The 15,635-nt window shown below is 36.2% G+C and overlaps 1 protein-coding gene across 1 annotated transcript; it reads left to right on the top strand.

Moving 5' to 3' along the window:
- The first annotated feature begins 4,928 nt into the window (after positions 1-4,928).
- LOC110732019 (zinc finger protein ZAT5-like) lies at positions 4,929-7,257 on the top strand. Its single transcript, XM_021911935.1, has one exon. It carries the CDS (start codon positions 5,818-5,820, stop codon positions 7,150-7,152), a length of 1,335 nt encoding a protein of 444 aa, XP_021767627.1. The 5' UTR covers positions 4,929-5,817; the 3' UTR covers positions 7,153-7,257.
- Positions 7,258-15,635: the final 8,378 nt, after the last annotated feature.

Genomic DNA, 15,635 nt, shown 5'->3' with positions numbered 1-15,635 from the left:
CTATTTGTAATTTTACATGACTTATTTTTTTTCTTAGATTAAATCTAAAATAAAAGGTTTTTACATTATTATGGACATAAAATATATAAAAAGTAAAATACATCTACGACATAAAATATAATACACAAAAACTATAATACATTAATATTTAACGTATCGACCCGGGGCATCGCCCGGGCTTAAACACTAGTTTAGGTAGTAAAAAAGAATTTGAAAAAAATATATAAAACCATATCAATATGGGTGTCTATGTGTAGGTCTTGAAAAATTATGAACAATGGTAATTTTTTCATAATTATTTACTTTATAATTTTTTCTTAAACTGCAATTGAAAAAAAATATAAAAGATGCATGATAACCAGGCCACATGGCGTGACCTGGTTGGTTTATGTTACACAGGGACCAAAGCAAATGTTCACCATGGGATGGTATATACCATTCCATGGTATACTTTTACACCACCATTGTAGTAAAAATTATCATATTTTGGATGAATACTTACACCGTGGTATAAAATTATACCAATAAGTGTTGATGCTCTCACTAGCTATAGCATGTAGTCCTTAGTACTGCAACAGTGGTGGTCGGATGTTGGTGTATAGCGGATCACTCTGGTCTTAGGGTCGGGGGAGGGGAGAGTGGTGGTGTGGTAACTAGCTATAGTGAGTTAAGTAAGTTGGATAATGCTATTATTATATTTTAAGGTAAGGGATCGCGGAGATCGAAGAATAATCTAGCTTGGATCTCAAATATCACGATTTTTTTTTGCCCGGATCCAGACCCTCAAAGTGTTCTAAATGGATTCCCAACTACATACAAACTTGGAAGGTAAATTTGTAGGAGTTTATAGGTAAGATAAAGCAAAAACATGAATCATATTCATAAAGCACCTAATCCCAAGTTCATATGCATCGTATGCATAACACATAAGACACATAATCTTACCTTTGAAGCGTGAATTACACGAAGCAAATTGACTGGCAAATCAGGGAAAGAATACAACCCTAAGCGTTGCTCCTCTACTTAGTCCACGAGCTTTGAACGAGCCAATCACCAATACTAGATTGGTCGAATGAAAGAGGAAAACAACGATCACCACCTTTAATGGACTGAATAGACCACCACGAACCACCACACTGGCGCCGAGGAAGGAGGAGAGAGCCGTGAGAGAGAGGGAGTTTGAGAGGGGTTGGGCTCGTGTTTGCTAATTAGGGTTTAATCAAATGATCACTGAATTGCAATACATGAAAACCCTAGGCACTTAGTCTATATAATCACATTATAATTAGACTAAGTCACGAGGCCCAAAACCCTCCTTATTCCTCCATATGGCCGGCCATACTAGGTGATGAGGCCCATCTTGGGCCTCGTCATCTCGTGCTAAATCTAGGCTCTTTGTCTGACCTTATAGGATTCTTCCAATTGGGCTTTGGCCTATTTTACTAACCCAAAGATCGTTAATACCTCTAGCTATGATATAATGACGACCCAAATGTACAAACTTAATTATCTCCATAATTTGATTTAATTATACATCTAGTAATTGCACACGACGAAGAAATACATCCTTCAAAATATTGTTAAGGTATGCAGTCCCAAGTCACATATGAAAAGAATAAGAAAGAGAAGATTTTGTTTCAAGTAAAAACACACTTCAATTAATATGAGGCTCTTTACGAAGGTGTCCAAAATCAAATTTGTGTGGGCTAAGCCTAAATCAGACAAAATCATACAAATGTGAAATGGAGTGTACATGTGGCCCAACAAGGTGGGTGACTCAAGCCCTATAAAAAAATTATTGGGTATCTGAAAATGTATCCCTTCTTCCAATATTTTTTTTTTCTCGTATCACATAAATTGTTTTGTAGAAATAAAAGTAATACTATGTACAAGTATGTAAATTCATCCCAAAATATAATGTTATTTGAAATTTCTTGAATAATTTCTTACTTTTAATTAACAATTTAACAATGTATAAATTAAATATAACCTTAATGAATTATTTGGAGATGGAATTATTGTGTAAGCTTGATTCAAATTATGGCTTGGTAGTCTACTGGCCTACAATTTCAAGCTATTATGTTCATGTACATACCCTATTTTAACTTTACTAGAAGGTACAAAAATACCACTTACTTTAACTTAATGCATTGTGGTTTACAATTTGTCATGTTCAAGTAGTGTTTCTATGTATGTGCAGGTGTTAGAAGAATTGCTATGGTCAGACATGCCACAAGACATCAACTGTCAGAGCAATGGAAAGATGAGGAAGTGTGTCCAAACATTAGGGAAAGATCAGAGTTAGAGTTCTAAGAAGAGAGTCAAGACTTTGTCATGCATATCCATCAAGGAGGAGAGACTATGGGATATCATATGGGAGAAGCATGCTACCTGTTTCTCTAAACAATAAGAGTTGTGTTTGTGGTAGGTGGCAAATTTGTGGAATTCCATGCAGGCATGGAGTAAGAGCTATACTTCATGCTGGGAAAGACCCTTTGGATTTTGTTAGTGAATGGTACTCTGTTTCTAGGTACAAGGCAGATTACAAAGGCAATATCTTGCCCATACCCGATCCACAACATTGGCCTGACCTAGATATTCCTAAATTGATCTCCCCTACCTATGAAAAGAATTGTAGACATACCTTCTAGGAACAGAATGAGAGAGGAGCTCAATTGTCCAATGTGGGAACTGTAGGTAGTTTGGACATAGCACCTTGACTTGCAAAGGTGGACCTACTAAGAAGAATATGCAAGAGAAATCAGGTTTGTTCAAGACCAAATAAGCAACCAAGGCAAGAAAGAGCTTAAGGCAACACAACTTACAACATGAAGATAATGGGAACCTAATTGATGAAATGATGGTCAGTAAAGCATTTTCCCTACAACATGTTCCCAGAGCCTACTCAAGCCAACCTGTGCATTCAACTACCAATTCAAGAACCGAAAGCAGAAAAGCAACATTCCTTGCAGAAGCTTTCAGTCAACCTGAACCAAACACTACAACAGCAACAAACAATGAGGAAGGCTACATCAGCCCAATAAAAATAAGGAAAATATTGAAGAGGCTGCCCATGCTCTGATTTTATCAAAAATCTTATGGTCTTTTGCATAAAATTAAATTGGAATTTTTTTGTGTTTAACAAATTCTACTGTGATGGAGTTTACATTTTGAGTTAATTAACATTTAATTAATTAGGAAGGGGTTAATTTTTTGGAATTAATTATTATGTAATTATGTTCGAGTGATAATTTTTTGGGTGTAACAAATGGTGATGAAACTGATATTATCTTATGCTATGAAATAGTTCTCCTTCAATTTTCTTATCTTAATTGGATCGTATAATATGAATGATGAGCATTATTTGAGAATCAAGCCCAAATATTTCTTAGACAATAACAATAAACTTCATACAGGATCAAATGTTGTTACATGATAAAGCTAAATTTGTTTTTCTACTACACCAATCCTATCAATTTACCCAACTTTAATCAAGATAATCACCAACAACATGATATACATAAAACCCCTATTTTAACTACATCCTTAAAGTAACTAATCAAATCAACTAATTTGTCAACAACATGTGCAGCATCACCGGTCTACATACTTCCCAACCCTTGAATATCACCTTCATCCAACCATTTGAAGAAACCAATCATTGGACTTAAAGAAAGCTTTCCCTGGGTTGCGATTGGTTGTTGATATCTTGATCTTTGCTAATTTAGGAGAATTGCAACAACAACGTGGAGGCGAAAATTGAAGCGCACAACTCGATTTGGATTGAAAAGAAGATCGAGAACTTGACATGGTGCATGCGTTAGAAAAACTGCTAGGTGGAGAAATTCGAAAAAAAATCGAACCATAGCTGAAGAAATTCGAAAACAGAAAAGAAGAAGAAGGGTTATTTAAGGAGGAGGGTGGAATACTGTGCTTGTGGCCGGAGGGAAATTTTCCTTCAAACTTAACCCATCCAACGTACATCAATGGAAAAATTAAACTAACGAAAAGTTGTAACGGAGGGATGAAAGTAGTGTTACAACGTAATCACTTGTGGGACCTTGAGGTTACTTCGTGGAACTTTTCAAACGGAGGGGCACAGCTTGGAAAAGCGAACACCTTAGGGGTATATTGTTTAGTGAATGCATGTATAGTTTGAGGTCCCAAGACTCTTTTTTGTAATATTATTTGTTATATTCATCCGGGTACATGGTGCACCTAAGGTTATTTAATTTGGATGCATCATATTGTGCACACCTTGGGTGCACCGTGCACCCGGGTATATATTACAATTTCTAGTTGATATGAATGTTTTTTTTTCGAACATCCATTATGCCATTTTAAATGATGGATTAGATAACATTAGTAACACAAAAATAAAACAGATTAATTGTGAACATGCATCGTGTTTTTCTAGGGGTGTCTCATACAACTTATTGAATCAAGACAAAGCGGTTTAAGAAGTACAAAGTTGTCCTGTAGCGTGTTCGGTCAGGCTTAATACTTAAGCATATTTTTGACACATGGTGCATTTAACTAAAATCATGATACATAAGGCAAAGATCTGAAAAAAAAAACTTTCTTGAGTAAGGAAACCGAAGACATGAAGCCAAGTAAAAAGGGAAGAGAAGTGACAATTTTGCATGATATGGATAGAACTTCATAAATTCCTCCACTTTTTCCCCAATTGTCTCCTCTCATTTTTATGTTGATTTTGATTTATTTTCTACTCGTAACACACTTCTTTCTGTACACCAGCTGGCCTGAACAGTTCTCCGCAATTAATATCTTTAATCTGTTAGTTTACGTGTTTCTCATGTTATGATTAAACTGAATTTTAAATGGTAAAACTTTACTCTAAATCAAAATTATATTAAACCATTTAACTAATGAGTCATTTTTGACACGCTAACTAGAAAGATAAATAGTGTGTCATCCAACATTCTTACACAAGTATGTGTACAACATAGGTAACAAAATCTGCTCAAAAAGGAAAACAGAAAGAATAGTAGAGGAAAAAGGCCAGTGGGGCACCGCAGATTCCGTGGGTTCCAGGCTTGCACTCCAATCATTTGTAGCAAACATTAATCCAATAACAACAAAGAAGAAAAAAAAAACATCAAGGAGAAGTAATGGGGGTGTTTGTTGCACTCATATCTCTCCTCCACTAATCAAAACCGTACCTAATTATGTCTTAATTATGCTTATTCTCACATAATATCTTGTTCTTTTTAGTTTAATTTATTAATTCGTTCTTAACCTCTCTTTATTTTTGCTCTATTACTTAATTCGCTTCTTACTTAGCCTCTAAATTTTTGCTAAAAACATGAAACAAATCCACTTTCATAAATTTGCGGACTAATTCACATTCTTTCTTTATTTTTTCTTTGCTTTTTCTTTTTTTATAAAAAAATAATTAAAAAAAAAAAATTGCTATTTTTTTACTGTCTCTTAGCTACCAAATAAGGTGTCTAATTTGACTCCTTAGCCCACTCCTCCTCCTCTCATATTTTCCAAAAAATTCTCATTTAATTATCTATATATAAATCACACCTTCTCCACTCCTTTCTCCACCACCATCAATCTATCACTTTGTTATATCCTCCAACAATCTCTCCCACCCTCTCTCACTAGATATATCTCTCTTTTTTTCCCATTTTATTCTTCATCATTTTATTTAATTTTTCATTTTTATACTTAACTCTCATTAATTAATTAATTCTCCCTTTATATGCTACCTTAAGTGGTGGTACGTACGGTGGTAGTTTGGGTGAAGGTGGTGTCGTCGATTGGTCCGACACCAACAACATACAAGATATGGATGGCCAGGACGAAGTAATCAACAACAACAACAATAACAATAATAATAACAACAACAACAACGTAGGGACGGGGCAATCGATTGTGAAAGGGAAGAGGACTAAAAGGCAAAGGCCACAATCTCCCATTCCTTTCCGCATGATCACCACCACAACAAACACTTCGTATAAAAGCGACGAAGGGAGCGATATTTGTAGCAACAACAACGTCGCTGAGGAGATGACAACAGGCACTACCACCACCATCGCCTCAGACGACGATGATATCTACTTTAACGGGGGTGGAAATGGAACCGCAGCCAGTACTACAGAGGAAGAGGAAGACATGGCGAATTGTCTTATCCTGTTGGCGCAAGGCCACTCTCGTGACCTTACACCACAACATCCGCCACTACTTTCTTTGGTAGATGATCATCCAATGTATAGAACGAACAATAATCACAACATTGGTTCTGCCAGTGGGAGTAGTAAATTTGTTAGCCGGAAGTTCATGGAGACTCCTTCTACAACAGGGAAGTCTGGTTATTATGTATACGAGTGCAAAACGTGTGCGAAAACGTTTTCGTCGTTTCAAGCACTTGGAGGTCACCGTGCTAGCCATAAGAAGCCTAAGAACAAAGACGAAGATTACAGCAACAAAAGCAGAGCGAATAATATTTTTTCCAGTGTCATAACTTCAACTAACAATAATAACAGGAACAATAACAGCAATCTGCTGCTTTCGTCAGATGATGAAGAACCACCATTTAAAGCCGCGAGACATAACAACAATAACAATGTGACTTCTTCCACCTCGCTGTCACTTCAACTGACAAATCGAGCATTGTACAACAACGGCATAACCAGCAATCACAGCAACAACAAGGGCAGAGTACACGAGTGTTCGATTTGTGGGGCAGAGTTTTCATCAGGACAGGCCTTAGGTGGTCACATGAGGCGTCATCGAGGCCCCATGTCTGCAGCTGTGGGAGCTGCAGCTGCTCCAGTTATACGAGCAGTACCTTTATCCGTCGAGCAGGCGCCTGCTGCTGCTGCCACTGAAATGTCAGAGGAAATGATGATTACTACAGCGATGAAGATACCACCTGTCAGAAATACCAGTACAAGTCTTTTGTCACTTGACTTGGATCTTAACCTTCCTGCACCAGCAGAGGATAATGCAGGTGATCATCAAAGGGAATCAAAGTTTGTTTTCGAGTCGAAACATCTCCCTAATGATGAGCAATCACAGCTACCTTCGCCACCACCACCACCACCACAACAACAACAGAAACAGCAGCAGCAGCAGCAGCTTGTTTTCTCTTCGCCTGCTTTAGTGGATTGCCACTACTGATGTGAAGGTTTGGTTCATTATTTAAAAAAAAAAACAATTTAATTCAATTTCTTATTAATGGTAATTATTTGTCTAATAGAAATTCTTATAAGTGCACAAAAAACAAGTCAGCATTATTTTAAATGTTGATATTTTTTCAAAAAATATTTTAATTTATTCAGAATGGATTATAATCATCATCAAAGGATGATATGTATTAATTTAGATTTCAATTCTTTGTTAAAAATTATTATACATGATCACAATTAGAGATCATTATTTTGGACATGGCTAGCTTATTGTAGGGCCTTATATAATTTTTTTTTATTCCATTTCTTATCCAATTTGATCTATAGATGTTTATATATTTTCAAGACTTTGTATACATTTTGAAATTAAAAGATCATATTATTTGGATGAAAATGTGTAATTATTTACTAATAATGTTGGATCATTCTAAGTTAGAATGCATGTATCAGCTCACAAATTCTGCACCTATAACTGCATGAAGAAGCACTATCTTTTAATTGTGCCTCTATTTTATGTCATCGTATACTCCATTTCTCCAAAAATTAATTACCGTATTAATAAAAATAAAAATGTAAATTAAACCTGTAAGGCGTAAACATATACTGAGTAATATATTTCGAAATATTATGTTACTTTAACTTACGGATAAAATAAGTTACGTAGATTGGTCTTATAATGTCGTTAAATTACAGTCGATAAAGCACAGATTCTTACGGTGCATAAGTTAGTAGAATGAAAGTGTGTTACACTTGAAATAGTGATAAGAATGAGGTAAGTGTGAGGGATGAAGTGGCGGTGCAAGAAAATGTCTGCTCAAAATTGTCATTACCACAACTGAAAATGACTTAAAATCATGACTCAATGATATTTATATGAAAAAAAAAAAAATAAAAAATAAATTAAAAAAAAAAAATCATCCTTTTGAATTAATAAGAATTAGTTGAAATGAATACAAATGTTATGGTACGCAAGTAAGCAACATATGATTTCAATTATTTAAATTAGAAAAGGTACAAAAAAAAAAAAAAAAAATTAATTTGGTTATAGATACAGATGCTCCATATTTGTTAAATTTGTAGTTTTCTTTGATGGGACCACCCAAATTTTCAGTTAGGTACTTCATTACCAATTAAATTAGTGTTCAAACATCAAAAGACAAATACTTGCTCGTGATTAAATAATTAAAGTTAGCAATAATTTAATTTGATTTATGATCGGTATTTATCTTGCAAAATGAAAGAATGTAGCCTACACATGATGAGTGTATTCAATATATGAAACTGATAATTTAGAATGTTTTTGATATTGAGTATAAAACATATTTTTGGGCCTTAATCAAAAGGTTAGGAATAAAGGAACATATTTTTACATGATATCACCGATAGAGAGTATAAAACATATTTCTGGGCCTCAACCACTAACTTAAGCTTTTGGTTGAAACGATCCCCTTAACATGGTATTAAAGCTACCGTGACACAAAAGTCACGACCTCATGGATTCGAATCTCATCCAACCCTCCACTTTTAAGTGGGAATGTTTTGTACAGGGTATGCGGAGGGCTCATGCTACATCCATATTTCAAGCCAGAAAAGCTCTCATGTAAGAGTATAAAACATATTTTTGGGCCTTAAATATTAGCTGAAACTTTTGGTTGAAATGGCCATTTGACAGTTTTGACAAAGTCTTAATAGCTATTTGACGGCTAATAGTAAAAATAAGGACATTTGGTGAAAAACTACCTTATAAAACTTTTTTTTTTATTTTTTTTTTGCGAAAAACTACCTAATCAAAAAAGTGTTTTAAGAAACTACCTTATAAAAGGGTAAATGTTGTAAGAGACTACGTACCATTGGTCGTAAAGTAACCTTTGACTTTCATTTTGTTTTCCATTAAGAAAAATGTAATAAAATTTATTAGCAACCCCGTGCGTTGGCACGAGTATAGTCTAGTAATTTACTTTATTGAGTCTTTTCTTTTTTTTGGGTAATTTATCATGGTGAAAGATGAATTGAGTTAGTTATTACTTGCATGATAATATCTTTAAATTAGTAAGTACTATTGTTTTCGGGTATTTTTGTGATTTCCTCTGTGACACTAGTCGCGCTCTATGGATAGACGGTTTGGACACCTGAAAATAACGAATATTCCGTAATCGCAATATCCGCCTCCGACGGTTAAGTTAGTAATCGGAAAACGAAAAGGATAGAGAGAAAAAGTAGAGAGAAGTTGGAGCTTTTTAATGTTGTATTTCAATGTTATCTCACCATTTACCCGTCCCATCATAAATGATTGGAGTATTTATAGGGGTGGGGAATGTGTCGTTTAGGGCTGTTGCCCTAGAATTACGTGATTTGATTGGCGGCGCAATCAAGTGTTGACACGTGTTCTGATAGAGGCGCCGTTTTGGGGTTTTCTCTGGATTTGGGCCTTTGGATGTAAGGAGGCCCTTTTCACTCTTTTTTCAGGTGCACTTTGTAGGGATTATACACGTGTCATCTTCCTATAGGGACACGTGTCGCCCTTTATCGGTCCACGTGTCACTATTGGATTGCTCCACGTATTAGGGTAATTTTTATCCTAAACATTTACCCTTAGAGTGGGTCGCTCGTACTCTACAGGCCGCCTCCTCTAATATTCCACTCGTATAGATACGTCCGAGTGCACATAGGAGTTTAAGCATTCGGTTAAGTATTCAGACGATACTGTTCGTCTTGCAGAGGATTCTTCCCTTGGGCTGGACGCCTTGTTTGGTCTGCCTTCATTTCGTTAGAGGACTCTTAAGTCTTGAGATTAGGCGGACAGATTATGCCAAATTTAATTGGGGTAAGACACCTATCACTCGGAACTCCTGGATGGTGTTCTAATTCCGCTGACTTGGCCGTCATTTTTAACGTGCCTTTAAAGCGTTCGTCTCCTTTTCTGTCTAAAATGATGAAATTGGTTTTTAAACTTTTTGAAAAGTAACCGTTTGAATTCTCGGGAGGGAAAGATGGTTTTTGATAAGAATGATGTCCTTCGAATAAGTGTATTATTCCGACAGAGGGTTCATAATTATTAGAAAGCTAATTATTCAGTGAGGTCAAGTGATCGGAAAGCTAATTATTCAGTGAGGTCAAGTGATCGGAATGCCTAGTTGGAGGCTGCTTTCGATCAGTAATATTAATGTATAATTAATATTACAGTTTAATCTTGACTGAACCCTTCGGGTCACAGCCAAGCAAATTAACGATCCTTCACAACAAATTAATTTGAAAGGAATTAATGAGCGGCTCGAGTATTATGAACATAGACGTCGGACATCGAGCTAGGAGCGTCGAGATCGAGCGTCGCAAGTCGAGTCAATTAATAAAATGATGAGACGGTAAAAATCAATTAAGCAACAAATTACCAAATACCCCTAGCATTGGAATGTCCCGAGCAAACCGAGTGCTAGGGGCATGGCAGCTAGCATAGCATGCTAGCAAGCTAGCAATGATAGTAGCACCAGTTTCACATAAGCGCACCAGCAGCCCGCATCATGTGCATGGCTTGCTGCATGCATGTACGAGCTGGTGCACTGGCCAAGAGGCTATGGTGCGCAAGTGCCCGCACAACAACACCTAGCAGCCCACATCACAACAACTAGCAGCCCGCATCATAGCGTGGCTTGCTGGGGAAGGCTGGCAGGCCTTGTGGCCAACAGCTCACATTCACGCACAACGTGCTAGGCCTTGGCTTGGTGCTGCTAGCTAGTAGGACCAACCATAGGGCTAGGCGCTAGAGTGGCTACCTTGGCACCCAAGGCTAGCTGACTGGGCCCGAGAGAAAGGGTGAGCCGTTTTTGGGGATCCTTGGGGGGGGGGGGGCAAGGCTTAGGTCCCACCCCCTTGTGGTCCTCACCTACTCTCTTCCTCCATGCTTGACACTTGTTGATTAATCATTACATTGCTTTTTCTTTTGATTTTTGATTTATAAATAAAATGGAAAAAGGATTTTTACCAACTCTCTCATATTGATGGGAGAGAGGGATGTTGGTGGGAATTCTTTATAAATACCAAAGTATTGGGATTTGAGAAGCCCACTTGAGTTAAACTCAATAAGGCATCCCCAAAAGAGAGAAAACCTTTAAGTTCATAAAAACTCGAGTAAGTTTAGTTTTTGTGTAGCTCGGCTAAACTCCGAGTAGAGACAGGAGGGGTTGTGTTACGGGTGGAACTCTTTTGAAGGTCTAAGCACTTGCAGGACTCGAAGCTTTCGAAGTAAGAGCTCGTAAAGTGAGCAAAGCGGGCATCAAGTGTAATATTGTCTTTCTCCTCCTCTTGTTAATTAGTCTTATTAGTTATATTAATTGTGAGCGGGTCTTGGGGTTGGGTTTTGATTTCGCGGAAAGTCAGACTTTTCAAGACCCAACAACGGTATTGTAACCTTACTAATTTATTTTTGTAACTAATATTTTCAAGGTGTTTAAAATGGCTTTAATTTTTGGTTGTGGTTGCTAATTAGATTGTTGAAGCTTAAAGGTTTTGATGATGAGGAACTTAAACTAAAGCAAACTCATCTAATAAAGGTTTTCAAGTTTTTAGGTGAAGTTGATCGTGGTGATGGAAGAAGTAACTGGAACTAAGAAGACATAATAAGGAGATCTTTATACAAAAAGTTAAATAGAAAAGAAGAAGAGTTCTCTAACAAGAACTAAGTTCTCTAACAAGAACTAAGTTCTCTAACAAGAACTGAGTTCCTTAACAGGAACGTTACCTAACAGGAACTTGAAGACACCAAGCCTAAGATCTTTGGTGGAACTTAGTAAGCTTGGAGCCCAAGTAACTTATCTGTACAAAGGCGCAGCGCAACAATTCAATTTAGTTAAGGTTTTTATCTTCTAGATTATTGTTAATATGTTAAGTAGGTTAATGCACGAGATTTATTAGAAGCGTGACAAGTTTTCTTGGTAAATAAATTAATAAGGAACATATAAAAGATAGATTTTAGAAAAGATTTTCTAAAATGTTTTATTTCTTAAAATCGGTTTGTTAAAAGATATGATTCTTTTTAACAATATCTTTCTATCTTATTTTTTCAGAAAAGATTTTCTTCAAATATGATTTACATAAAACCGTATTTTAAAGATAAGTTTAGTTAACTTATTTATCTTTTAGAAAACCTACTTGCAATACAAGTCATACTTGTATAAATAGTAGAGATCGAAATGGTTTAAGGTTTTTGTGAGTTTATGCGTGGAGAAATCACTGAGCATTAATAGAGTAAGTTTACCAAGCTTCGAACTTGTCATATTAGTTTCGGATTTCGTGCATAGCTTACCTATCATATACTAGGTGTCATACATTTGTACTGGTTGGGTTATTTGGGTGAGTTTGTTATTTTTACATTGCATACAGAGTGTATAAGCTTCTAGTGTGAAGCTGAGAGTTTTGTACTTTGGCAGTACCAGTGAATCTAAGAATGGTGCTTAGATTGGGTAGGATAGGGTCCTATCGAGTAGCAAGTGTGGAACTTGTGAATAAAGGTCTGTGTTAATAGGTTTTAACTTGGTGTTTGCCCTATTATAGTAAAGTGGTTTGTGTTTGAAATCCCTAAGGTAGGGTCGAGGTTTTATTTCCAGTTGGGCCCTAGAAGGTTTCCTCGTAAAATCTGTGTGTCCTTGCAAGTTTCTATATGCATTGTTTTATTATTCCGCAAAAGTAGTCATTAGGAACTCGATACAATTCACCCCCCTCTTGTATTAATCGTCTCAACTAACAATTGGTATCAGAGCAAGGTTCTCACGTGTAAGCAGATAACTTTGCTGAGTAAGTTCCTAGAGAGATGAATTACAAGGAGAAACTTGAAGAAGGGTATTCCACCCAATGTCCACCCATGTTCAACAGTAAGTTTTACACCTACTGGAAGAACAAGATGGAGATCTTCATTAAGGCTGAAAATTACCAGGTTTGGCGTGTTATTGAATCTGGCAATTTTGAAATAACCTCAACCAATGAAAAGAACGAGGTAGCTCCTAAACTTATTTCTGATTATGATTAAGAAGATTATCAAAAACTTGAATTAAATGCTTTAGCTATAAAGTATTTACATTGTGGACTTGGACCTCATGAACATAATCGTATCATGGGATGCAATTCTGTTAAACAAATTTGGGATCTACTAGAGGTAACTCATGAAGGTACTAATGAGGTAAATATTCTAATATTGACTTATTGATGTCTAGATATGAAAGGTTTGAAATGCAATATAAGGAATCTATAGAGGAAATGTTTACTAGGTTCAATGATATTATAAATGAATTGAATTCCCTTGGCAGACATTTTCCTATTGATGAACAGGCAAGGAATATCTTAAGGATCCTACCACAAGATGAACTCTGGAGATCCAAGGTTACTTCCATGCAGGAAGCTAAAGACTTCACCAAGTTCAACATGGAACAACAAGCTGGATCATTGATGACTCATGAACTTCACCTGAGTTCCAACACTGATAGTTCCAAGAACAAGAGTCTTGCTCTTAAGGCTCAAGACTTAGAGGAATCAGAAGTTGATGAGGAAGAGATGGCAATGCCAGTAAGAAGGTTTAAAAGGATGATGAACAACAAGAAGTTAAATAGGAACAAGAAGTACGCAAGTTCCAGGAACACAACTTGTTTCAAGTGTGGGTCTAAAGATCATTTCATTAAGGATTGTCAAAACCGGATGGTGATAAAGGAAAGACAAAAGGCAAGGAGTAATCCAAGGAGTCAAGAGTCTATAAACCTTACTTCACCAAAGACAATGTGAAGAAAGCTATGCTAGCTGCCTGGGGAGATTCAGATTCAGAGGAAGAAGAGGACCAACCATTAGAGGAAACTACCCATCTGTGTTTGATGGCAAAAACAGATGAAAAGGGAAAACTGAAGGAACTGGAATATGAGGTATGGTTTTCTCAAAAATATTTAAAACATTTCTCTAGAGATAATTTGATATGTGCTGTGTTGGATATGCAAGAAGAATTAAAGGAATTATATAAAGCTAAACAGCAAAGTGATGAAGCTTTGGTAACTTTTAAAGAAAATTGTGAGTGGGTTGACAATATGAAATTTGATATTCAATATAGGTTCTTTAGTCTGTTTGATGATAATAATTATTTAAAAGAATCTATAGAAAGGTTGAAACATGATAATATAATGTTAAATGTGGAACCGTCCTTGATGAAACTCTGTCTTGATGCTCCTAATTCTTAAGTTCCTCCACTTGCACAATATCCAAATTTTGAAAAACTAAAATCTGATTTGGAAGATCTAAGATCGGATAAGGCATGACTTGAGGGGGAACTGGAGAAAGCTAGGATAGGAAAACAACCTATATAGTACAGAGTTCCAGATTGGATCACTAAAGCTCAAACCAAAAGAACAGAAGGTTTGGGTTTCAAAAAGAAGTTCCAAAAGGAAAAAAGTATGTTGACCTGCCTAGTAGTATTGTTTGTTATTTCTGTGGCAATACAGGACATAAACAAGTTAAGTATCCTAAGAAAGAAAAAAGTACACAGAAAAATGAAAAACATGTTGAACATATTTGGATTATGAAAAATAATCCCACTCATGTTACACAGGAACCCAAGGAAACCTGGGTTCCTAATACTAATGTTTGATTCTTCATGCGGGTTCTAGTGAGGGGGAACAACACTTGGTACCTCGAAAGTGGTTGTTCTAAGCACAAGACTGGAGATAAATCTAGATTTCTCTCACTTGATGCCTACTACAGGGGAACTGTGACCTTTGGTGATAACATGAAAGGAGATATAATTGCTATTTGTAAATTAGGAAGGTCAAGTTCCCATGCTATTGATAATGTATTCTTGGTCGAGGGTCTCAAACACAACTTGTTAAGTATTTCACAATTTTGTGACAAAGGTGTTGTAAGCTTTACTTCTAATAAATGCAGAATCACTCACAATGACACTGGGAACATTATATTATAAGGAACTCGTAGAGGGAACACATATGTTGTTGATCTTAACGAAGTTCCTAATAGCAGTTTTACATGTCTCAGTGTTATTGAGGATGATCCTCTATTATGGAACAAGAGATTTGGCCATGCAAGCTTTACTTTACTTGATAAGCTTAGATCTAAGAAACTTGTGGAAGGACTTCCTTGCATTAAGTTCCTGTATGACAAAGTGTGTGATGCTTGTGTTAGAGGAAAACAGACTCGAATTTCTTTTAAATCCAAGAAAATGGTACGTACCAAAAGACCTTTGGAACTTATTCATATGGATCTATGTGGTCCTATGAGAATCCAAAGTAGAAGTGGTAAGAGATATGTAATGGTTATTGCTGATGATTTTTCAAGGTTTACTTGGGTTTTCTTTCTTGTTAGAAAAGATGAGACATTTGATGAATTTGTAGCCTTTCTAAAGAAAGAACAGAGAAGAAAAGATAATCCACTGATTCACATTAGATCAGATCATGGAACAGAATTTGAAAACTCAAGGTTTGACGAATTTTGCAC

Source organism: Chenopodium quinoa, unplaced genomic scaffold, assembly GCF_001683475.1.
Source record: "Chenopodium quinoa cultivar QQ74 unplaced genomic scaffold, ASM168347v1, whole genome shotgun sequence".
Taxonomy (NCBI): domain Eukaryota; kingdom Viridiplantae; phylum Streptophyta; class Magnoliopsida; order Caryophyllales; family Amaranthaceae; genus Chenopodium; species Chenopodium quinoa.
Note: the sequence above shows the minus strand (reverse complement) of the source record. Positions and strands in the feature narration are given on the sequence as shown.